The 25,546-nt window shown below is 49.6% G+C and overlaps 1 protein-coding gene across 3 annotated transcripts; it reads right to left on the bottom strand.

Moving 5' to 3' along the window:
* Positions 1-688: 688 nt before the first annotated feature.
* Positions 689-23,770, bottom strand: LOC123343556 (synaptotagmin-7-like). 3 transcript variants are annotated; one of them, XM_044978687.1, is made up of 5 exons: positions 23,572-23,770; positions 5,317-6,200; positions 4,498-4,663; positions 3,362-3,528; positions 689-2,604 (listed from the first exon to the last, which is right to left on the bottom strand). In XM_044978687.1, the coding sequence occupies exons 1-5, from the start codon at positions 23,645-23,647 to the stop codon at positions 2,443-2,445; spliced, it is 1,455 nt and encodes a 484-aa protein (XP_044834622.1). In that variant the 5' UTR covers positions 23,648-23,770; the 3' UTR covers positions 689-2,442. The 3 variants fall into 3 exon arrangements, 2 of the variants coding, with proteins under 2 accessions (XP_044834622.1, XP_044834621.1); XM_044978686.1 differs by lacking the exon at positions 23,572-23,770 and adding an exon at positions 9,412-9,902; XR_006572273.1 differs by lacking the exons at positions 689-2,604; positions 23,572-23,770 and adding an exon at positions 9,412-9,902 and having other exon boundaries at positions 3,393-3,528; positions 4,406-4,663.
* Positions 23,771-25,546: the final 1,776 nt, after the last annotated feature.

Raw genomic sequence — 25,546 nt, forward strand, 5'->3', positions numbered from 1 at the left:
TGTGCTAAGGGTGCAGGTAGGCTCCCCAGTGTTTGGCGTATGAGGAGAGGCAGGTTGGCTTCCTTTTCCAGATGGGGACACACCACAGCTCAACATCTCACAGTTAGCCCCCTGTGATTCGTTCGCTGTTAGGGGTTTATCCTGCCACCCGTCGCCGCCGCATCTCGGCCCCTTCAGTGTAAAAGCAACAGCAATTGGAAGGAAATGAAACACCTTGTGCCTCAGCTTCCATATCTTCGCATTCTGCCCTTCTCATAAGGTTGCCAATGTGGGCCTGTCTCAGGCAGGCCAGATGTGGCACAAGAACACCATCTCCACCAGCCCATGAACCATGGCCGTTTGGACCTGCAGTGATGGCAGGGCTGGAACTCCCACGCCACAGCACAGGCCACGGGAGTTAAAGGCAACTCATAATAATAGAGAGCCTATGACATACAGGTTCTAAATCCAGTTAGGAGAGAGCAGTGCTGCAACTACACAACGGCCGCTCCTCCGTGTGTACATACACACCTACAGTCCATGTCCATATACATCCCCCAACACAACCAACAATCCAGATTATTTCACTAGCGAGACTTGGGAGTTTAATAACCAAAGCCCAAGGAAACCCCATTAATATTGTTCTGACATCGGTACAGTCACATGGCAGGAATGACATCACAGAGGCAGCAACACACCTTCAGAACAAATTCCTTTTATTTGTTTGGATAGAAAACACAAAGGTCTGAGCCAGCAACCAGATGTGGGGCTGCAGGCCTGGGCCCTGCACTATAGTGATGGCTCCCTGGGGCCTTCCCAATGATGTCACTTCCTGTCTGGCATCTTGGGAGACCACCTAGCCTCTATGGAAAGCTGCTGTGTTTTAAAAATAAGTTTCCAGGCTATTACCTTACCTATTACCCTGGGGGGAGGGGTGTATTTTTCATTGACTGGGGACTGTGTTAAGTAACTGACTGCTATGGTTGCAGATTTGATAAGAGGATCTGAATGAAGAGATGTTGGGGTGATGGGTTGGCCATTGGAATAGGCATAAAACTACGACTGCATTGGCAGTAACAGGCCAGCAAGCTGTGGCTGCTCTATGCCAAGCCGGCACTGCCAGCATTACCTCAGTGTTGTGCTGGAAGGGGGACCATGGCTTAACAAGGGAATCCCTCCGAAGATTCAGTGACATCAGCAGAATCACAGGAAGCTGGGCTCTCCTGGATCCACCTGCTGGACCTCATCCCTGCAATCTTCCTTTTTTCACCTTGTAGCCCTGTTCCTCCAGCAGCAGCTCTGAACTCCAGAACTGTAGGCCCAAGTAAAGCAGGGAGGATTATGCACCAGAGGGATGCATCCCAGGGCAGGTCCAAGGTGAGATGTGCAACAGTTCGACACTCCATTATAAAACAATGAGGTGGGAGAATGGGATGGAATCTGGTATTTTATGCAGGAAGTTGGGGATAGGGAAAATGGCCTTCCAGCCCTTCCGTGACCTCTTCCTTGCCCATGCTTAGGGCACATGGGTTCCTCCTTCACAGGGACCCCACAGATCAGTGCTCTACACAGTACAGCTAGCTTGGGCTTTCTTACACAGAGATCTAGGAATCAAGGCTGACATTTCATCCATGTGTGATCTGGCTGTTCCCTACGAGTGGACTGGAACAGACTGGACTGTGACTGCAACACTGATCGTACATGTTATGCTGAGCAGAATTCACAAAAATGCAGCAGGGGCCACACCCAGCCCAAAGCAGGTGTAATTCTACTGACTTCACAAGAGCATCAAGCATGGGGTAAGTGGTCATCATAACTACAGTGAAGTCAATGGTGTTGCACCTGGTTATCCTCAGACTGGATGTGGGTCAGGGCCTCCAAGGCTGTTTTAAATTTGATCACTGGTTACTGTCTTGGTTTGGGGATTGGGGACAACTAGCTTTGTTGACAGGCCAGCCTGGAATCCTCCTGAGCAAGTCTGGAACACATGAAGCTTCCTCTTTTCATCTGTCCATGTTCTTTCCTCTCCTTTCCGTGCTCCCACTTCCCTCTGCTCCTTTCCACATCTCATGTTCCTGTGCCCATCTCCTGCCCTCCTTTCACTGCTGCTGCCAGTGCTCCCTTCCCTGGGCCAATGTCCCAACAGCAGCCAGGAGCTGACGGTGAGGCTCTTTCCCTTTAATTTCAGACACATGCTCTCTATCTAAGATACTTAACAAGGAAAGTCTCTGGCTTTGTTTCAAGTTCCTTGCTGCTCCCCCTCTTGGTGGCCTCAGGGCCATCCAGGGCAGCACAGAGCAGACTTGCACCACGTAGGAGACGACACTTCTGACATGACTGCAGTTCTTCAACGCAGCCATGCAGCCAGCGGGAATCACCCGCTCAGGCATCAGCACTGACTTCCCTGTCCTGCTCCAACTGATGAGCTTCAATGAGTCACCTGCCGACTGACCGTAGGGAACTTCAAGGGGAGAGACTGAAAACATTCGGCTGAATCACATGCCACCGCGCGGATTCCACGTGCCCTCGGCAGCACATCTCCTTCCAGTGGAGCAGCCCTGCCTCTGGGGCGTGGGGCCCAATCAGCACTCGGCCCAGGGTGCAGCTGCGCGTATAGAGACGAGCCTTTGGGGAGGAAGGGGAAAGGCAGCATGAGGCAGGGAGGAGTCAATGGGAGAACCAGCCAGAAGGCTCAGCAAACAGCCCCTCCCCTGGAAATGCCATCCCATTCCGACAGCCCCTTGCCAGCAACAAGTCCCAGCACCTCCTCTGCCAATATCACCTGTGCCAACACCCCCATAGCCCCTTCCAAATGCCACCATGTGTGCCAACCCCATACAAGTGCCAGCTGCCTTGACAAACCCCTTAACATTCCACTGAGGAGGGACAGATAGCTAACTCAAGGAGGGATAGCTCAGTGGTTTGAGCATTGGCCTGCTAAACCCAGGCTTGTGAGTTCAATCCTTGAGGGGGCCACTTAGGGATCTGGGGCAAACTCAGTACTTGGTCCTGCCTAGTGAAGGCAGGGGGCTGGACTCAATGACCTTTCAGGGTCCCTTCCAGTTCTAGGAGATAGGTAGGTATATCTCCATATATTATAGGAGCCAACCTTCCCACAGTAAAAACACTTCCCCAGGGCACTGAGTGCCTACTGGTACCAATCCCCCTGAAAATGCCCCCGAGCATCAAATCACTTCAACAAACCTCCTTGCATATGTCACCACCCACTTGCCAGCCTGCCCCTGCAAATGCTCCACTGTTACCTGCCTGCTCTGGAAGGAATCAGTGCCTGCACTGATAAATACTGCCCCCACCCCTTATGCCCTGCAGCATGCTAATGCACCATCTGATGCACACAGGTTCCCGCTCCTGTCCCTCCAACCTGCATGACAGTGAACTCCAGGCACAGCTGCTGCTCCTGGATGTCTCCTGCAGGGACATTGAAGAGGAAGGGCGTGTTCCACACGGGGTTGTAGCCGGCTATGGACTTGGTCTCTTTCGTGTCCATGACTCGCCCATCACAGTAAAACTGAATGACAACGTAGTGGTCTGGGAATGGAATAGGAGAATAAAGAGACTGCTGACAGCACATGGGATCTGCTGTGAACAGACACAGGTTTGCTTGGACGCAGCGAGGCTCATGAGGAGGTAAGTTGGGGCAGCTGAATAGGTGAGTCCTGTCTCCCAGAAGCTCTGTGTCAGGCCCTGTGGAGCTATCGGGATTGAATGGAGAGAGCTTTGAAGCACTGGACACTCCCATAAGTGCTGGTCAGAGGGCCCCGGGCCTCGGAAGGTCATTTAAACAAGAGAAGGCATCTGAGCCAGCTACTCTCTTCACTAGCAGCCTACAGCATTGGCCTGGCTAGAGGCTTCACAACCCTTCTACCCCTGCTCCCAGGAAGGCAACGGGATCTGCCACTGCTGGGCTTGGGAAAGTGGGATGCAAAGAAGGGTTAGAACAAAGGGGCAGAGAGGACCGGTGCCTGCCAATAAGGGGGTGGGGGAGAGGGAGGGCAGTCGGCTTCAGCAGTGTTACTGAGCATGCCCAGTACAAGCCAAGGAGCAAATGGGGGCACATGTCCCCTTATGCCCCCCCACCCCAATGTGTCACCTCTGTGAGGGAAATTGGAAATCCCACAACTGTGATCCCCCCCATTCTGGATCCCTCACTTTAGCCCACATTTCCCCTGTACTGAAAATATCTTCATTCTAACCATGGTCGCAGGGGTGTCACCATGGGCATGCTCCTCATAGGGTTAAGTGTGTGCTGTACAGGCCATTGGGTGGGGGGCTGATAGGGCCTATAGCAGAGATGCCCAGACTCCATGGTCCAGGGGGTCTGTAACTGAGAGGGGCATGTACCATAGCAGATCCCGAGGACTTTTAAATGACATAACTGTATGTTCTACAACAGGAATACTATTACCGGTGCCACCGAAGTCCTTCCCGCTGCCGAGGCCTATTGAACCTGGTCTGCCCCTCAGCCTTGTTGGAGGGGTTCCCTCTGCACCTCCCTACCTGGTGCCCCTGGCATGCGGGTGAGCCGGCCCAGATTCTCTGCCTTGCGGACCAGCACCTTGATACGATTGGCTAGAGCCTGGTATTGGAGGACAATGAAGAGCTGGCCCAGGGACGAGGACTGGGAGCACGCAGCGCCGTAGCTCATGTCCTGAGCACTGAGACACTGAAACAACATGGACAGCAGGAGACAATGAAACACCCACCAATCTCACCTCCTCCCCGCAGCCTCCAGGGCACCTAGCCGCCACTGAGACCGAAACAAAGGTCAGGCCCATCCAGGAGCTTCAGAATGGAAAGTCCTTCACGTTCTTACCACAGCCAAAGGATTTCCCACCCACTTACCCCCATCACATATGCCCTCCCGCTAGGGTGACCAGATGTCCCGATTTTATAAGGACAGTCCCGATTTTGGGGGCTTTTTCTTATATAGGATCCTATTACCCCCGTACCCTCTGTCCCGATTTTTCACACTTGCTATCTGGTCACCCTACCTCCCGCCCAGCTGCTCTGCTTCCAGCTAAGGCTGACTTCGCTTCATCTTGAGCTAAAGGAGGATCTTTTTGGATCTGCGGCCCTTACAGGATGCATGATCAGACATGAGCTGGTCTGGTATCCCATATAGCAGAGGGAAGTGGTGATACACCCAGTCCTCACTTGTCCTGTGAGGGGAATTCCACTGAATGACATAGAGGTTCTGTAATGAAAAAGTTCTCCCTTTGCATCCGTACAGGTGGACCTTTAAGTCTCTGGGGCCCTGGAGACCTCAGCCAGCACTATCCCCACTGGGTACTATTAGTTCAGTGACCCAGTCCTGACCTTTTTGAGTTTGGTTTTGGTGGTTGACAGCTCCCGGGTGTAGCTGGAGGCTGCCTCGGGGTTCCAAGTAACGTGGGCACACGGGAACATCACTTCCCCAATAAAGGAGTCCCTGAAGCTGCGAAACTCCTTCACATAGACAGCGAAGCGCAGGGTGAAGCCCCTCAGCTCCTCCAGGTGGTAGCGGCCGAACTGGAACTGCTCTCGGAACTCGGGGTTGAGGCTCTTCCTGCGCACAGCTGTGCGCTGGGGCTCGATGAACTTGGGGAGCAGGTACACTTTGACATAGGAGTCCCGGCTGCTTCGAAAGCCCTTGGGCAGGTGGGACACGCTGATCACCGTCACAGTGAGTGTGGCCTCAGGCTGGGAGTAGAACAGGATGAAGTGGAGTTGGGGCCACTGCTTGGGGCTGGCGCTGGAGATGCTCCCTGGCATGGTGGATGACTGGCGGACGCTGGCTCCCAGAACAGGACAAGTCAGCAAGCTGCTCTTGTCAGTCTCCCCAAAGATGGTGGACCGGCGCTCCCAGCCCGGCTCTGTCTTGGAGAACAGGCCAAGCTTCTGGGAGAAAGGGATGCTGGGTAAAGAGGCCCTCCCATGCAACATGCTCCGTGGCGGGCTGCCAGCTCCAGGAGAACCCAGCGAGTCATTCCCTGCACATTCCAGCACCTCTCCCTCTAGCTCCACGTACTGTTGCTGGATGGGCACGGTGGTGGTCTGGGAAGGCAGAGCAGGCCCCAGCTCCACCAGAGTGTTGGTCGGTGCCTGCTCTTTCCTGTTGCTCTGGTTGCGCCTCTCATTTCGACGCCAGCACACGGCACAGCCCAGGAGAAGGCAGAAGCACAGAAGAGCCAGCCCCACTCCAAGGAGCATCTGCAAATGCACTAAATGGAGCAGAGAAGAATTACAGCATGAGTATATGAAGGGGGCTGCAGGTAGCAGAGCTCCCGTGTGACCAGAAGGCATTTGGCAGAAGGTGCCTGGCCAGTGGGTGGGAAATGTGATTAAGATGTAGCAGTTTGTACCTGTGTTCTACGACAATGGGCCTATTACAAATGCCACAGCTAGACTGATTGGGCAGGTACCTCCTTCAGCTCATCAGAAATCAGGAGTTCACATCACCCCTCCAAGGACGAAGTGATCAGAATCGTCCCTTATAATAATAATACCCAGCTATTCTCAAAGGAGGTCAGTATCAGGACCCCCATTTTACAGATTGGTAAACTGAGGCACAGGGTGATGAAGAGCCCAAGGTCACTCAGCAAGCCAGTGTCAGAGCCAGGTATAGAACCTAGGTCCCAGTCCAACTCTCTATGATCTTAAGATCTATGAAAATAGGTTGATGACAACTGAATCTTGGCAATCACCAGCAACTGCACAGCAGTCAAAATCCAGATACACACTCACACCCCAGGAACAGTCAGAGCCAGTGGTTCAATTCTGTGCTGTTACTAAACCAAACCTGTCAGGCCCTCTCTCATCACCGCACAGGACATGCCTGGCAAGATTACTGTGTAATATCGAGTGATAAGAGAAAGGAGTAGGGTCAGAGAGCTGTGCTGGGGGTGTCAGCATCTGCAGCGCTCCATTCTCTCTGAGCACCGTTCCTGAGCGGAGTTGGAATTATTACATCAGATCAACACATCCGTCGCAAGGCTAAAATAAATCCAGCCTCACCCTAAACAAGATAATGGCCATGGAAAAAAACCTCCTCTTATCAGCCCCACAGCCGAGTTGACGCACTGTTTATGTAAGACACATGATTGACGCCAGTCAAACACCCAGGGGAAAAAACACAGAATCCTCTCTTCAGCCTCCTTTCCCGGTCAGTGGGTCTGAGGCTTCGTTGACAGCCATGGGGTGACCCCACATGTGCTAGAGGAAGGGCAAACAGCCTGGAAGTGGAGGTGCCCTGACGCAGACAGCAGCTGGTTGTGTGGCAGTGGCATGCGGCACTGCAAACACTGCATGCATGGTAGGATCATGATGGTAAACTCAGCCTTGACATTCTCCCCTGACTCTCAAGGTTCCCTCAGTGCCCCAGCGATTTCCCATCCTGCACTCACCCCCCCATGATGCTGTCCATGCCAGCCTAGGAGAGCTAGATGTAGCTCCCCTCACTACCCATCCACACCTGTCTTACTGTAAGTCAGCCAGTGGAACTGCCACATGAGACACCTCCTCCCACCCCCAGTAATTGAGCATGATGGCCCCAACCTCCTCCCTATGGCTGCAGGGCCAAGAGTGAAGGAACATGTTGACATCTCGACCTCAAAGCCTGGAATGGGAAGCAGGTTGCAGTAGCGCTCGAGCGCCAGTGCTAATCCACCTTGGATGCCGTGGTAGATCTGGATCAGTAGGTTCAATGGGGCAACCCGGGTGTCAAAAGTCACCAAGCTTCCAATCCCATATGTGGAGTAACCAGGACAGGAGACAATCTGCCCTAAATATTTAAGGCAGTTCCCATGCTCTTGACTTCCAGCCAGTTTCCGAACAGGGATGGAAACTAAGATCTTTTTAGTCCTTTAGTTCTAGTACATTATTTGTTTCTTTATCAGCACTAACTTGGAAATTTTGACTCAGAGAACAAAATGGATGCCAGGATTGATTTATGGAGTTGGATGATCTCTTGGGCATAGGGATGGAGTAACGTAGGGTTAAGGCAAAGTGAAAGATGCCTGCATGAAAAATAAAGAGGCCGCTGCCCTCCCGGTCTGAGGAGACTGGGCATCCATTCAGGCCTTGGGGAGGAGACTGAACATAGTCCATCCAGGCATTCCTCTCATGTCCCTTCCCAGCAATGGACTCAGGCTGAGGACTATCTAAAGGGTTTGTGTAGCATCCCAGGGTGCCTAAAGCAAGGCCAATAGTTTCAAACTTGAGTGGCTAAAATTTGATTCAGAAAAAAAAATCCTGATCTGAAGACGTGCCACGTACCCAGAGACCTTGTACACTTCAGCGGGAGCTGCAGGTGTGCCACGCCGCTCAAAAATCAGCCCAGACTTGTATCTAAGAGCCTATGTATGGATTTAGGAGCCCTACCTTTAGGCTCCCAAGTTGGAAAATTTTGGCCAGAATCCATCAGAAATTCTATTCAGCTCAGTCAACAATGTTCCCTGGGCTCAGTGCCAACAAGCCCCAGTCTAAGTGACAGAGGAGGTGTCAGTCCATGGCGTTCCATCTGCAGCATGACTCAGAGCAGCTGCATTATGGCTGGTTTGCATCTCAGCAGCCTGCAGGAGCAGGGGCGAGGGGGAAGAACTTGGGCATCATGGTGCAATGGGGCAGGGTGGGGAGCAGAAACCAGGGTTGTGAAGGTGCGCGCGCAGTTCCTTCCTAGCGCTCGGCAGTGCTGCACGACGGAGTTCCCATCTCACCTTGGGGAGCTCAGAGTCCCTACTTTATAAACCAGCCGTAATGCAGAGAGCTTGGAAAGCCCCTGGAGTGGAGGTAACTGACAGTGCTCGGGGAATTCCAGCCCATCCGAATCAGCCACAGTAGAGCTCAATGCACCCTTGTGCTAGGCATTTGGGTTGTGCCATGATGATGTCATGTCGATACAACCACTTTGCCATTTGGCCAGGTTCCCAAGCTCCTCTCCAATACCCAACCACTGCTCCTTTTAGACTGCAAGCTCTCCGGGACAGGCCCCACCTGCCATCCCTGTCTCGAGCACATGCTGGGCCTCTGTAGAGCTAGGCATGGGCACTCTATAAATAACTGATGAAGTCACCAGCCTGGAGGAGCCCCTTCCCCAGGGCCTGTCCCCAGAGCATGCCCAGGAGTGCGAGTTCACGTTTTAAATCCTTTTGCGATTAATGCCCAGCTGCAAACGTCTCCTGGTTCATTAGCTCATGCGGGAGCAACCGATGACTTTCCTCTCACTCCTGGGAGGGTGGCAGCGGATAAGGGAGTGAAGGAAGGGACAAAAACGGGATTGTCCAAACCCCGCTGTCCAGCTCTAGGCCATAAGGAATAAAGGCTCACTCCCCCATACAAACAGATCTAACAGGCTGGAGAGCTATGTGGCAAGAGACAAGATACAAAATCCATGTACCTAGGGAAGGGAGGGTTGGGGGAAGGAAAGAGACCAACCTTGCTGATGTTTGTTGAGCAGGACTTGGATGAACAGCCAGAAGAAGAGGAGAGCCACCACCCCTTCTATCATTCCTTTGCAGAAGATGATGATGGCCTGGCAAAGGGTGAGAGCTGGGTGTTCAGGATCCACATATGCCATCCTACTGGCTGCAGAGAGCAGGAGCGGAGCAGGAGCTCTTGCTGGTTGTGTGAGAGGTGGTACCAGCCTGCAGCAGAGCCATCAGGCAGAGAGTAGATCCCAAAGACTAAGGGAGAAGCTCGTAGACTGGGTTCCCATTCAGGGGAATTGCTTTCCTCCTGCTGAAGATTTCTGCCCTGGTAAAGCATCCTCAGGGCCTTGGCTGGGAGGAGGACACAGTCCAGCCTGCCTGTGTGCTAAGCAAGAGCCAGAGCAGCAGAGTTCACCAGCAGAGCCTATGCTTTGCCAGCTCCTGGTGGGACCCAGCAGGCAGACAGTGTGAAAGCACAGCCCCAATCAGCCAGCAGGCTGCCAGCTATCCAGCAGCCCCAGAGACCACCTGCCAGTGCAGATGTCAGTGGCCCTGTCATAAACAGATAGTTAAGGGTTAAGGTCTCTTTTACCTGTAAAGGGTTAACATGCAGTACCTGATGACCACCTGACCAGAGGACCAATCAGAAACAAGATAATTTCAAATCTCTGTGGAGGGAAGCCTTTGTCTGTGTTCTTTGTTAGAGCTCTCTTTGGATCTAAGAGAGACCAGTCATGTCTCCAAGTTCTCCTGGAGTAGTTTCTACTATTTAATAGTGAGTATTAATTAGAAAGGCGGATTAGTCTTTTGAGTTGCTTTCTATATTTGCAATTGTGTGTTTTGCTAAAGGAAATTCTTTATTCCTGTTTGCTGTTATTGCTTTTACTGAGAAAGAAAGGAGGGGGAATTCTCTCCAGAGATTGATAAGTTTAGACCCTGTATTTTTGCATCTTGGTTACAGAGACAGTTACTTTCTTTTTTTTTTTATTCTTTAATAAATTCTTTTCTTTTCTATTAAGGACTTGGTTGGTCTTTCCTTGGGTGGATTCTCAGGGAAAGAGGAGGGGGGAGGTATCCCTCTGTAGTTAGATCCCGGTGTCTCTCCTAGGAAAAGGAAGGGGGGAGAAAGCAGGGGGGAATGGTTTATTTCTCCTGGGTGTAAGAACTCCATGGATTTGGGGCTCTTGGAATCCCCTAGGATTTTGGGGAAGGACTGTGTCTCAATCCACATACCTGATTGAGTGGTGGCAGCTTTTACTAGATCTAAACTAGGATTTTAGTTTAGAGGGAAACCAGTGCAGGTCCCCACATTGGAACCCAACAGCTCTAAGTGGGGGTGAGACCTATGACAGGCCCTCTTTAAATAGTTCCAGGTAGAGAGGCAGAAGGCAGGGAGTCATCTCAGTTGCTGTTAATAATCAGTATGGCTTCTGCTCCAGTCAGTCCAGTCCAGAGCCCTCCTCCCTGCTAAGGCCCTGCCACTTCGCATCAGCAGCGACAGGCTAGCCAAGCAGAACACAGCTGACTTTCAGTTTGAATTACTAGTACAACATGAGCAGCCAGAGGATCGGTGCCCTGTCGTGCTAGGTGCTGCACATAAACAAACAGAGCAGGGTGTAGCCCCTACCCCAGAGACCTTCTGAGCCAATTTAAGACACGTGGTGGGGGGAGGGAGGGGCGAGGAAGGAGGGAGCATGCACTGTGAGGAACAGGAAGGACAGTGAGGGCAAGAGACATTGGTGTGATATGAGGTCACAGATTAGTTACATTCATGTTTGTACTACATGTAACTTGTTACATACATGTAACTAGTCTATGACTTACTGCTGCTATCTTCGAGTCCCCCATTTCCTCCACTCCCCCACACTCGTCACACCTGTCCATGTTACACCACGCACCTGTTTATTAATGGTATCAGTATTCTGACTGGCCCGGCCGTTCCCTGTTGGTAATTTACCAGACTTCACAACCTGGACTCCATCCTCTCTGCTGCTCACTTCAGGAGCCCTGCAGGGTGACAGCTCCTTCCTTTCTTGCTCTATTATTTCTGAGCTACTTGCCTGCAAACCTACCTACTTCTGAGACTTACTGATCCAGCTTTTCCTCTCTCTGTCATCGCATGCCCCACACCCATCCTGGACCTTTTATAGATCCCAGAGGGGACCACTGTGATCCTCTAGTCTGACCTCCTGCATAACACAGTTTACAGGACATTCCGGGATTAATTCCAGTTGGAACCAGAGTAGATCTTTTAGAAAAACATCCAGCCTTGATTTAAAAATTGCCAGCGATGGAGAATCCACCACAGCCCTTAGTACGTTGTTCCAATGGATAGTTACCGTCACTGTTAAAAATGTGCATCCTATTTCCAATCTGAATTTGTCTAGCTTCAACTTCCAGCCATTAGATGTGTTGTGCTTTTGTCTGCTAGACTGAAGAGCCCTTTATTAAAGTTTTGTTCCCCATGTAGGTACTTATAAACTGTGATCAAGTCACCCCTTAGCCTTCTCTCTCGTTTATAGACTGAGCTCCCTGACTGTATCACTATAAGGCAGATTTTCCAACCCTTTAATCATTCTCGTGGCTCTTCTCTGAACCCTCCCCAATGTATTAACTTCCTTCTTGAATTGTGGACACCAGAACTGGACAAAGTATTCTAACAGTGGATCTTTCCTATGGATCTGCATCCCTATCCCCCCACCCAATATCCCAGTCTTAACCGTATCTCTTTCTTAACCATGCACACACCCCGTTCCCAGATCCCCACTACACTATCCATATCCCTGACCTCAAACAGATCAACCCAGACCTTTAGTGGTTCTGCATTTGCTCTCCCTCCCTACACACATGCCAAAAACCCCTCGGTCTTCACCCTTGAGCCACATTATTTTTGAGCTGAGAGCAAATGGATTCCACCCTATCAAATATCTCACTGGAACAGTTACACACCTAATCAGACCAAAGTTCAGAAGTGTCCAAGACAAGGTTGCACATGGAATCTTAACTCTGCCCCCTTGGGCATATGTATTCTTGCAGTAGCATTAAACCATGTGATTGTGCAGTTCTCAAACAACACAGTACAGTACAACAGTTTTCACACATGCTGCGTCTTGTAAAGTTTTAATTCCTTTCATTGTCATAATGGTCCAGCATACTTTTATTGTTTAATTCTTTTTTACATACATCTTTATTGTCTCTATATCTTTATAGTCCTTATCTCTGCTGTACATTTTATTTTCAACAACTAGTTATGAAGCTAACTTAGCTGTGAATTTAATTAGCCTATCTATATTCCAGCAAGATGGCAGTATTATGCTAGCTAGGTACTTCCACAGATCCATCACTGATGTAGCTCAGAATATCTGTGCTACAATGATTAATCTATGGTATTCTGGATATGTATGATTTTGTGTGTATTCTTCATATATGTAAATTTCATGGACTCCAAGTGGCACACACAGAATACTACACAACACTACAACATGCTACACTTGTGGATCAAAGGGATCAGGAAAAATTAGGAATAACACATGATCATGTAATTGAAAGGTGGTATCATAGAAGCATTGGCACAAGGGGGCAGAGTTAAGGTTATACATGCATTACCTCAACCATTTCCTGATTTTTAAATCCTTACCTGTGCAACCTTAATGTTCTATTAACAAGTTTGTTTGTTTTTTTAATAGAGTTTCCTAGGTGTTTTTTTCTTGAAAAGAAAATGCACAGGATGATCTTCAGACTCCAGGACTTCAGAGATGCATTGCAATGCATTTCAGATAGCACAGATAAATTCCATAACCAGGCACTCTGTCTACATGCCCGCTCTGTTACATTTCCCACTGCAACTCCCATTGACTTCACTGATGCAGAATCAGGTCCCTTCGGTTCTCTGAATTTGAGTAAGACTCCAGGTCAATGCATTTCTCAAGTGCCACCAAAGCAGAGGCCTCTCTGATTCAGGGTAGGGTTTGTAGGGGTCTGGTTTTTGACTGGAACCCCTGGTCGAAAAGGGACCCTGGCGGCTGTGGTCAGCACTGCTGACTGGGCCGTTAAAAGTCCGGTCAGCAGCGCAGAAGGACTGCCCTGACTCTGCACAGCTCCCTGGAAGGGGCCAGTATGTCCGGCCTCTAGGTGCAGGGGCAGCCAGGGAAGCTCCTTGCGCTGCTTCCGCCCCAAGCGCCAGCTCCACAGCTCCTATTGGCTGGGAACTGTACAGTGTCGCCTGGCCACGCCTCCGTCTAGGGGCCAGACATGCCATCTGCTTCAGGGAGCAGCATGGAGCTAGGGCAGGCAGGGAGCCTGCCTTAGCCTCCCTGTGCTGCCAACCGGGAGCCGCCTGAGGTAAGTGCCGCCTGGCCAGAGTCCCCACCCCGAACCCCCTGCCCCAGGTTGGAACCCCCACCCTCACTCCAAACCCCTCTGCTCCAGCCCAGAGCCCCATGCTGCACCCCAAATCCCTCATCCCTGGCCTCAGCCCAGAGCCTGCACCCCCAGCCAGAGTCCCGCACCCTGAACCCCTCATTTCTGGCCCTACCCTGGAGCCCTCACCCCCTCCCACACCGCCGTCCCCTGCCCCAGCCCAGTGAAAGTGAATGAGGGTGGGGAGAGTGAGCAACGGAGGGAGGGAGAGTGGAGTGAGTGGGAGGAAAGGGCCTCAGAGAAGGGGCAGGGCAGGGCCTTGGGGCAGGAGTTGGGGCCAGGGCGTTCGGTTTCGTGCAATTAGAAAGTTGGCAATTCAGAGCCCCTCTTCAGCAACTATGAACCTTACGAGTCTGGCTAGAAAACCTCCATCAGACCCACTTCCAATTACCAATTTGCAGCAGATTTGGCTGATTAGTCCTTTCACAGCAAAGCTGCCTGTCAGTTAGCTGCACATGGACAGCAAACTGAAGTTTTACCAATGGGACACCGATGCAGAGCGATTAGGTGACTCAGCCAAAGTCACACAGTGAGTCAGGGACAAGAGCCAGGACTAGGACTCAGGAGCGCCTGGTTCCCAGGCTCCAGCTATAACCTCAAGATCAAGGGCAGATCATGTACAGAGCTGAAAGGACGTGGAGTGCTGTGTACCTGCTATCTGAAGCAGTGCTAACGCAGTTAAGCAGAGCTGGCGATACCCCATAGACCTGCACTGGTTTATTTTTGTTTCACTGAGAATTGACGATAATGCCCTGGATACTGATTAACATGCTTTGTTCATTATTAATTCTTGTCCCACCTGCCCTGATAGGGGAACTGGGACTGCTCCAGTCAATGGGCTGGGAGGTTTGCCTGTGGTCTCTCCAGCTGCCTCGGTAGCCGTGTCCTCAGCTAAATCACTGTTTTCAAAGCACTGAAGAATCAGTGATATCCCTATGTCACCTCCCTCAGAGCAAGATGGGTGGCAGCAGCAATCCACTCATGGCATGACAGCCTATCACCTCAGGACACCACTAACCTCTCTGAGACAGATACCAAAAGGTCCTGCACTTTAAGCACAGACAAAAGAATTATGCCTCTGACTTTATCTTGCCCTGGAGGCTGGAACGAATGGCTCCAGAAATCACAGTCACTGGAAACAAATGCACAATGGGTGCTAACAGATTCCAAGTATTCTGGGCCAGATCCCTAGCTGGTGTAAAGTGGCAGAGGCTGCTGCTGATTTACACTAGCTGAGGATCTGGCCCTCTCTTTCTACAATGGTAGGTCACAGAGCCAAACCCTTTGCAATCAGCCTTGTTCCTTGCTCTTCATAGTGCCTCTTTCCCCTGTTTTACTCCCTCACAGGTCGCTAGATGGCAGAGAGAAAATATTGGGACCAATATTTATTTGCGTTACAGAGTTGTAGCTGTAATAAACATTTGACATTCTTCATCTGACACTGCCAATGTAACTTCCTCGTCTCTTTGCCCGAAGTCAGCTTGGAGGCCCTCCCCGTGCCCCATCCTGTTCAAGTTTAACGCAGCAGGAAGCACTGTCTGGTAGTTAAAGCCATGCAGTGAGTGTCAGGATGCAGGGGTTCTATTCGCAGGTCTGCCCCGAATCACTCTGAGGGTATGTCTACACTACCCACCGAATCAGCGGGTAGTGATTGATCTATCAGGGATCAATGTACATCGATCCCCAAACACACTCCCCGTCGACTCCGGAACTCCACCAGGGCGAGAGGTGGAAGCGGAGTCCACGAGGGAGCGGCGGCCGTTGATCCTGCACCGCAAGGACGCAAAGTAAGTCAATCTAAGTCACTCTAAGATATGTTGACTTCAGCTACGCTATTCTCATAGCTGAAGTTGCGTATCTTACATCAATCCCCCACCCCCCCAGTGTAGACCAGGCCTTTGAGTCACTTTCTTTCTCTATGCTTCAGTGTCCTTCCCCTGCGGATAATATCTGCCTACCTCAGGGGTGCGTGAAGGGGCTTAATTTTTAGTGATGTGATTGAGACCCTCAGATGGAAGGCCACACGTGGCCAGTATGAAACAGGACCTTTAATAAAGCAGCAACCTCGTTCGCCAAATCACACTGTAGATAACTAGCCAAGGCAGGGGATGGGCCCAGCTACACCCTACACTGTGATTCAAGCAGCCATCTTCCAACCCAGACACAACATGGTTCCACAGGGCAATAGCTGTGATCCTGAATGGTATTAGAACCTTGACCTTTCAGTTCCTTAGAGTACTTTGAGGGTGCAATTAAAGTCCTTTCTGTAGCTCAAAATGGAGCCACATTCAATAAATGGCCATGCCGAATGCCTAGATAGCACTTCTGGTCTGTAGATTTCAAAGCATTAGCCCTGTTTGACAGATAGGGAAACCAAGGCATTAAATAGAACCCAGGTGGCCTGCCTCCCTGCCCCATGCTCTGTGCACTGTACCCTGCTGGGCACAGCCCTCCAGCAAAGCTGCTCTAATGAGACCAAAAGGCTGGCTTTATACCACACAGCACAAGTGAGAAAAAATATCCCTGTCTGCACGTCAGGGAATTATGTCTAACTCCTGTCCTGCTAGTAGCAATAGTTTTATCTTTCCACATAAGGATCTCAAAGCACACACGAATGAACTGGGCCTCCCTGAGGTAGGAATTACACACGAAAACTGCGCTAGCCAGACACCTTCTTTAAACATAGCTGCTGGCAGTACAAGTCTGTACCTCTGCCTGATCCCCCCCACAATCCCAGCTCCGGGGTATGAGGCTCCAAGCCCTAAGGAATGGGTGTTGGTTGTGTCTTTCTGGGGCACCATCCTGGAACTGATCTTCCCAAACACTGCTGGGAACTCTGGCCTAGATCCTCAGAAGTATTCAGGCTCCTAATGCCCATTGATTTCAGTGACAGTTAGGAGCCTAAATACCTTTGAGGATCTGGGTCTCTCTTCACTCTAGCGCAAAGTGCTAGAAAGCAAAGCATTCCCCTCCCCCACTACTCCTGCCACCCCTAGAGCTCGCTCTGCTCTGTGGCAATGAGATAAAACAAAGCTGAAAGAGGCTGAGAGCTGAGGGAGCAGCAAGCAGGATTAGAGGAGGTGGCAGAAAGCCGGCTCATTTAGGAAGGACTTTGCTTGCTGGCATCAGCCCCCTCCCAGACATGATCTCTGGGCCCACAACATGGACGCGATCAGCAAAAGCAGCATTTTCTGAGAGGGGTCGAATTAGACCACACAGATTATTCAGGCTCTTTATTTGCAATGGAGCTATTAGTGCTGGTCTGTCACTCATCCTGGACTTGGATTTGAAACACTGCGGAGGATTTGGGGGAGGCTTTAACTGTGAATACTATTGCAGAGAGCTGCAAGCCTAAGCATGTCGCAATGTGTTCTGTAGGAATGAACACAACACTGGGAGTCAGGAACTCCTTCAATCTAGTCATGGCTCTGCCCCAGGCTTGAGACACTTCGGACAATCATGAGAGTTTTGTGCCTCAGTTTCCCCCTCTGAAGAATCAGGATAGCACTTACCGTATGGGAAGCACTGCTGAATGATGAAAGGAAAATCAGAAGGAAGGAAACTGCACCCCTCATTACTTAAAAGCACCCCCACTTCCATCTGTACGTACCTGGTCAGGAGATCGCACCCCATCCCATCAGACATACACCTGACCACCATTATCCATGCATTGGTGACTGACACTCACTTCTGGAAATGTGGCCATGCACCCTTGAAAATACAACACCCAATGGCCCATCCAGCTAGCAAGGTCAACTTTGGGGTTCCTCTTTCTGCGCAGACTCCCTTTTGTTGGATACAGAGCCCTTTGTCTTGACAGTCCAAGCCCTCCCTGGGATCAGCTCTTGGAAACTGCCTCTCCATTCGTGGCCACACGCCTCCCAGAAAGCAACATTCCAGCAGAGCAACCAACCCAAAAAGGGTAGGCTTGTGCGTGCACAAGACAGATCTGTCCCAGGAGCTGGACCTAGACTATGAAACTCACTCCTGCAAGCAGGAAGAGTGACCACGGATTCAATGTCTTTTCTCACACATGCCCCCAGCCCCCACCCCGAACTCACTTAAAGTGCCCTGAACATGAGGACCAACCTGGCAGGATGCAGGTGGGAAAGTGTCCGATTATTACAGACCTTATTGGCCAATGCGAGAGAAGCTGCAGAGGAGAAAGAATGGCAATGAACTAGTTAATTCAAGATGGGACAGGCACTCAGCTGAATCCATCTGGCATAAGCTTTCCACCTATTTGTTTTTGTCATGCAGGGCATAATAATGACATCATCATGATGCTGAATCCCATTGTTTGCTTCTTCACTCAATCCTGGATTAATAGCCCTGGAAACTGAAGTTATCTGGGTTTATACCAGGCATCAGCTGTGCAAGATTCCCCCACAATGGTCTGTCAAAAATGCCTCAACCCTGAGAGGGGACATCTGCCACCAGGATCCAGTGAATCTCCCTGATTCTTGGCTGAGATGGCTAACAAGGGAGACAGTGCTAATTGTGGTGCATTTTGAGAAGTGGACACTCCACTGGGCTGATCATCAGATGACGATAGTAAACAGAGCTCTGTATATAAAGTGATCACTTGGCCATGCAAATTCCATGCATGCATGGCTGCCCGCCTTTCTGAAGCTGCTACAGAATTTTCTTCCAGAATCCAATCTCATTTAAAGAAGAGAGTAACTATGGGTAAAGTGATTTAGGAGGCTAAATTCCATTGAAAGCATGAGAGTTAGGCTCCTAAGTGTCCACATCACCTTTGAAAATGAAACTTCAGCTCCTAACTCACCTAGGAGTTTTAGAACATTTTATATGAAAAAGCCCTCAGAACATAAGCTATAAACTAATGCAGCAATATCTGCCCGAGTTTGCAGACAGCCTGAAACAAAAGCTCTGAAAAAGGTGTGAGCTGCACCATTCAACTCAGTAGCTCAATCCTCAATTTTGTAAGGTACCCGAATCCCCATTTAGTAAACCTAGTTGGGCTGCCTGGGGAAGGCCAGCTGCAGTGGAGCCATCAACTGAGAGAGGCCAGAGAAAGTCCAAACTACAGGACAAATGGTGGATACAGTAAAGTGCGCTAAACACCTTGATCCAAAACCCCACTGAAGTCAATGGAAAGACTCCCACCGACTTTTATAAACTTTGAATTACGCCCTAAGTGAGGAGCTAAGCGGAGTCTGATTCTGGACAGAGCATAGTTAGAGGCTGAGATTGGTCTAAGGCCGACTCAGGGGATCTTAATATTAGGAGAGAGGAGGGAAAAAGCAGCATCTTGTACTATGCATCCGAAGAAGTAGGTATTCACCCACGAAAGCTCATGCTGCAAAACGTCTGTTAGTCTATAAGGTGCCACAGGACTCTTTGCATCTTGTACTATGGGACTGTGCTGAGTCAGGGTTTTAACATGCAGGCCTTTTCATCTGCACTGAGCTATCTTTAGCTCCTTTGTTATTTGTGAGGAGACCAAGCAGCTTTTGAAGACTGGGTTCCTGCTTGGCTGAACAGTGAATGGCCTGTATTAAGAAGGTGAAGGGGGTGGAGCTGGGATCAGTGATGTGCAAGGTATTCTATTGCAGTGGAGTCCACAGAAGTTAATACCCAGGGCTTTCAAGCTCTGGGAATGTGAGCCAGGAGAGTCAGAATATGCCAGGTGTGGATTCTCTTGCTGTTTGTGCGGTATATCAGTGCTGATCACTAGAGATAATGGGAAAGACACATAGGTGGCATAGGGGTTAGAATCTCCTCCCATTCTAATAGCTTTCCAGCTATACTAAGTAACCACCAAAGCCACCTCTCCTGCCCAATCACAGTGTGCTCTGCTGCTAATGGAGAGAATTGCTATAGGTTGAGTGGACTGAGGGCTAAATTCAGCCCTTGCATAAGTAAGTACAATTCTTTCCAGGACTGATTCTAATCCCCACAGGATACTAGGGTAAGGAGTTGGCTACATGGGAAAATTGACCGGAATAGCTATTGCCAAGTAAACTATTCCAGAATAGCTCTCTGTATAGACAAGCCCTCCGACCTGTCTGCCCAAAGCTAACAAGATGGAGAGGAAGAGGAACTGAATACACCAGGCATCTGACAAAGTGGGTATTCACCCACGAAAGCTCATGCTCCAATACGTCTGTTAGTCTATAAGTGCCACAGGACTCTTTGCTGCTTTTACAGATCCAGACTAACACAGCTACCCCTCTAATACTGAATACACCAAGCGGGTCAGGTACAGGATTGCATACACCACATGTGTAACATTGCACATTGCAACACCCCATGTGCATCAACAGGCAGAAAGTGGCATCCTGCACTGAGTGCAGTAAAGTGAAGTGTCTGGTAAATGCTTATGTGCATTAAAACTTTACCCAGCACTGAATCAAAGAGTTGAGCATAGTGTGTAAAACAAGCCAAGGAAATGGCCAGTTAAACTGCAGAGGGATGTGCCAGATAGCCCAGGTTCCACTGAGTTGTTAAAAGATGCAGAATGATGAGTGCAGCAGGATTAGGAAAAAAATAAATGCCTTTTTGCACCTCTCCACACTAGGGGATCTGGGGGCGGAGGAGATTAAAAACCACACATAGTACAGTGCAACCCTGAGAAAGGACTATAAAAATGGTTCCTTTCTACTTAGCAAATCTGCTCTCTTCATGTAATCAGAAAATACGCTCCTGCTCCCTTTTTCTCCCATTAGCTCTGCATAGCCAGGAAGTCTATAAAGAAGGGAGCTGGATTCTATCCCAGCTCCTGCATCATCATAGATTTGTTAAGCAAGGCCCAGTTGCAGAACTGATGTTGCTAGCGATGCGTGAGCCAGAAAACAACCCAACTTAGATGCAGAGCTTTTATGGCCAGAAGGGACCATTCTGATAATCTAGTCTGATGTTCCGCATAGCACAGGCGAGAGACCCTCACCCAATCATTAACGCATCAAGCCAACTATTCAATGTTTAGACCCCCCTTTGCTAGTAAACAAAGCACTGGTGACCTGAAATTAACAAGAGACACTAAACATAGAAGCCCATGATGCCATTAGAGTCTTTTTTTCCCCCTAACAGAACCACCCCAAACAAATGAACATTTAAAAGCAGCAGTCAAAGAACTGGTAGGTCATTCCAGATCCCTGTGACAGGCCAGGTGGCACAAGGATGAAGTTACTGATAGACCAGGCTGCCATTGTTGAAGTTCACAGTGGTTTCTTTAGCTCAGTGTGATCCTGCACCGCCCTTACCATGGATTCCAAGGTGAGGTTTTATCTGACTGAGGCAAGGGCCCCAAAGGAGCAGGTTATAACTTGGGTCCAGCCACAGTAGGGTTAAAAAATGTTACACTTCAGTCATCCAGTCTGACTTCCTATATCATCCCCACCTCTCCTTTATCTCCCGTCCTCGATGCTTGGCCATGCTGCTGCTTTAACCCTGCTTGCAGGGTCTAGATGGGAGGGCACCAGACCTCTGTTCTGTTCCCAGCTCTGACACTGACTCGCTTTGTGCCCTCAGATGAGTCCCTTAGGTGCCTTTGAAAATCCCAGCCTAAGGGAGTTGGGCACCTAATTCTCCTTAGATCCTTTGAAAATCCCAGCTTTAACCCTCTGTGCCTCAATATCCCCATCTGTAAAACAGGGAGAGCGAAGTCCAGCCCAGCTCTGTAACGTGCATTGAGTTCTACAGCAGAAAAGTGGCTAAAGACTATTACTAATGGCTCTGTTAAACAACACTGACTTTTGTTCCACCTCCAGCTCCCCACTCTAGCCCTCGCATCTTGGGTTACTGTAATACCCCTTCCTTTCTATTGTAACCTTGAAAGTATTGATTTGGATTAAAAACATGCCAGACACTAGTTGGCACATTGTCAATCCTAGAGGTGGTAAGATTGCAATCCTCTTCCCTCCGCCACTTTGTCTCCTCTGAAGAGCTAAACCAAGCTGTCTTGTGCCTGTATCCTGTCACCTGTATAGCACTTGCACTGCCCTTTTTTAATAGGCTCTTTTCTTACACAGTAGGGCCCAGACCACAAAAATCCATGGGCCTGTGTAACGCAGCACTATCACACCATACACATTATGCACAAACAAACAATGTCAGAAAAACATGACTGAGACTGCTTGACGCCCTCAAAAATTAGTAAAGGCAGAATTAAAGTTGCCTGTGCAACCTTAATTTCCCACGCCCCCTTGTGCATTATAATAATCTATAATATATATGATCCCATGCTATTTTTTCCAGCCTCTTTCAGTACCCAGAATGGATGGTGCTAATTGAATGAGCAACTTTCCAATATTCTGCTTTATCCTTACTGCACATGTGTGGCACCAGGCCTTATTTACTGTCCACTATTTATTGCACGCTGCTCTGAAGGCAGAATTATTAATTTCCTTGTGGGCTTTTCTATTGCACTCATTACTATAGTACCTGAGTGCTTCACAAACATAAATTAATTTAGCCTCACAACACCCCTGTGAGGTGAAGGGTGGCTGTTATGGGGAATGGAGACCCAGAGAGATTGAAGTTTCCACTAATTTTGGATGCCCAGTTTGAGACACTTAGGCCTGATTTTTAGAGTCCTTCACTTTCTATAGCACTTTATATGTTCACCACACAGCTCCCATTGACTTCAGCTGTGGCCAAGAGTGCCCAGCACTTCTGAAAATCAGACCCCTGGGTAGCAAGTCAAGTACCCAGAGAATGAGGAATATACGAGTGACCACCACCTGTGAAGTATGGTTTAAATGACTTGCCCAAGAATCACACAGGAACTCTGTGGCAGAGGCGGGGACAGAATCCAGCTCTCCAAGGCAGCATTCAACTCCCTTAACCATAAGAGCACCTTTTCTCTTCCTGCAGCCCCCTGCCTCATTCACTATGCCCCTGCCGACTTCTGCAACAGACAAGACAGGTTCTTGTAGTCAACAGCCTCCTTCGCTACATAACCCTGATGCATCCCTCAAGCAGGTCCCCATCCTGCGCACTGAATGAGGCACGGGTCCTGTGGAAAAAACAGTATGTGGTCATGCAATTAAAGAATGCATGATAATGCACATGCACAAGGGGGCTGGATTAAGATTGCATAGACAACCTTAATTTTGGCATTTCCTAATTTGTCAGTGCTTTATTTTGCAGCCTTAACAGTGTTCTTTTAACATAGGAAATTACACCCATGCAAAACCCTGCTTTTATTAAAAAAAAAACAAAAACAAAGCAAAACACCTTATTTTCCCCTAGCCTCATCATTGGAAACGGCAGACCCATTTTCACTGAAATTTCCCACAGAAAATCAGCCAGACACCCAGCATGAAAAATTTCAGCCCAAATGGTGATCCTTTAGCAAAATAATAAACAACTCAAAAGAGGGGTTTATAATGGAAAATGTCAGGTATCCTTAATAATATGCAGCAGCTCCATCTATAATCTCTGAAGACAACACAGCAGCGTCACTACAATATCCTAGTTCTTTAATCCTGTCCCCTCAGGGATGCCTCTGATTCTGCTTTCTAGATGGCTATCCACACCCCAGCTACAGATGCCAACATTAAGCACCTCTTTTAAGATACTAGGACTCCTCTACATTAGTTAGCTAGGGTTCCAATGAACTCCTCTCTGATCCCTGCTGCCGCACCAGCGCGACGGCTCCTACTTCAGATTCAAGCACAGGCAATCATCCTTGCTCATATGTGAAGGCTGCTGCCAGCCAAACGCCAGCCCTTTGCACAGAAGGGTGGTTGTTCACTCTTGCTTCCCAAGTCTGCCTTACCTGCTTCATCGCTCTGGCTTTTGAGGTGAGCAGTGAGAACTGACGAGTCCTGAGGTGACCCCAGAAAGGCTGACATGAGGAAGTCTGTATGCAGTGTTGTTGTCACCGCGTCGGTCCCAGGATATTGGAGAGACAAGTAGGGGGGAGGGGGAGAAGAGGTAATCTCTTTTATTGGACCAGTTTCTGTTGGCGAGCGAGACAAAGCTTTCGAAGTTTGAAAGGAACAAAATGAAGCCACCAAAGGACACTCCTGTGCGGGGCAGGGATGGGGGGGGGAAGGAGTGGGAGGTCTCTGCTTTCAGTCGCTCATTGCCCAGAGAGGCTGGGATGGCAGAAAGGAGGTGAGTCTGGCAGCGGCGGAGAACTCTGGCAATCTGCACTTGTCTGATATACAGAGGCCAGGAACTGCTCCAGGCTGGCAGAGCTGAGCAAACAGACGGAAAATTCCACCTGTTTACTCCCCTCTGATCCCAGGGAAGGACAGGCTGCTCCGTCCTAAGGGCAGCAGGGGAGATGCAGGGATAGCCTCCGGCACAGGAGAGAGGAAAACTGGCCTGAAGCACTTTGTTGCGGGGTGCTTCAGAGCTCATCTGAACTCTGCCAGGATTCTTGGTGGGAGGGGACAGGAGGGCGAAGCTTGTTGGGATGAAGGCAGAAGAGCCATTCTGGGCTGAGGTAGGGCAGAGCATCCAACGACATCTTGGGCTCCTGCTGAAATGGGTACTGGTGGAACCAGGAGTCCATCTCCCCAACAATCCTCATGTCCTTACTAGTTACCAAGCTGCAAATGCTTCCCCAGCCTCATCCACGGGCAGGCTGAGCCCTTCAGCCATCAGGTGGGTTTACAACTGGACTGGAACTCAGGAGAGATCTAGGTTCAAGTCTTGGCTCTGACACAGGTTTCCTGTGTGATCTCAGGCAAGTCACTTAGTATCTCTGTGCTACAGTTCCCCAGCTGTAAAATGGGGCAAACGCTTCTTTTCTCCCATAGTTTGGTGATACTACAGACCTTGACAGACACTTGAGTTTCATAGTCACTATGATGGGCCCAGTATCAGAACCTGCATAGATAATTTTAGTTCAAGGATGCAGAGTTTGAGCTCAATGCGCACCTGCCCTAACGCTGATGGGCGAGGAGTGACCTTTACACAGCATCTTCCATTCACAGATCCCAAAGTGCTTGACCACCTTCTATTGACAGTCACTTCGCCCGCCACTCGGAGCACCAGGGAGCAAACATCTAACAGCAACACTATGCAACAGCTCAGGTCAGAAAGCGAATGCCACTGCCCCAGCCAAATACTCACAGAGCCTCCTTTCTCTTGAACTATGTCCATCCTGCCTTAATTAAGAGGGGAGGAAAAGGAGCAGATCTGGGGAAAACGAGGAACAGGTCAGTCACCTGACACTGCACCTCTCAACTTCTCCAACCATCCAAATCAGTAGATTTAGCTTGAGTGCAGCAAGATGCTGCCCTGGAATGAGACTTTCCTGAAAGACATGAGAGAGGAGTATTATACGTATGCTCAGAGAGGTTTCTGGTGTGCGCAGGGCGCTGCTTCAAGTGGTCAGCAGCCTGCCTTGTCTAACATACTGATGTGTGTACGGGGTGTGTATAGAGTTACAGATGTGTGCTGAAAATGCATTCTTAAAATGTGTTTGGGAGCAGTGCGGAAACTCAGTCCCCCCCTAGACAAGGGAATGTGGATTTATTTACCTGTCTGACTGGCTTTATTGCAGGCAGAGGACAATGAAAGTACATTTACATCTAAGGTAAACAAAGCCACCAAGCTAAACAATTGGGGGAGAAAACCCTTCAACAATCACATCAGCTGATAAAATCTGCACCCTAGGAAGCCTTCCTGGCTCTTGAGGCAGAGACAACAGACTTGAGTAATATAAGGGGTGCAAAACGACATTTTAGTTCCCCATGAATGTGGGTACAGAAGGAACAGCACTCTTCGAGCCTGTGAAA

This window comes from Mauremys mutica, chromosome 11 (assembly GCF_020497125.1).
Source record: "Mauremys mutica isolate MM-2020 ecotype Southern chromosome 11, ASM2049712v1, whole genome shotgun sequence".
In the NCBI taxonomy this organism is placed as follows: domain Eukaryota; kingdom Metazoa; phylum Chordata; order Testudines; family Geoemydidae; genus Mauremys; species Mauremys mutica.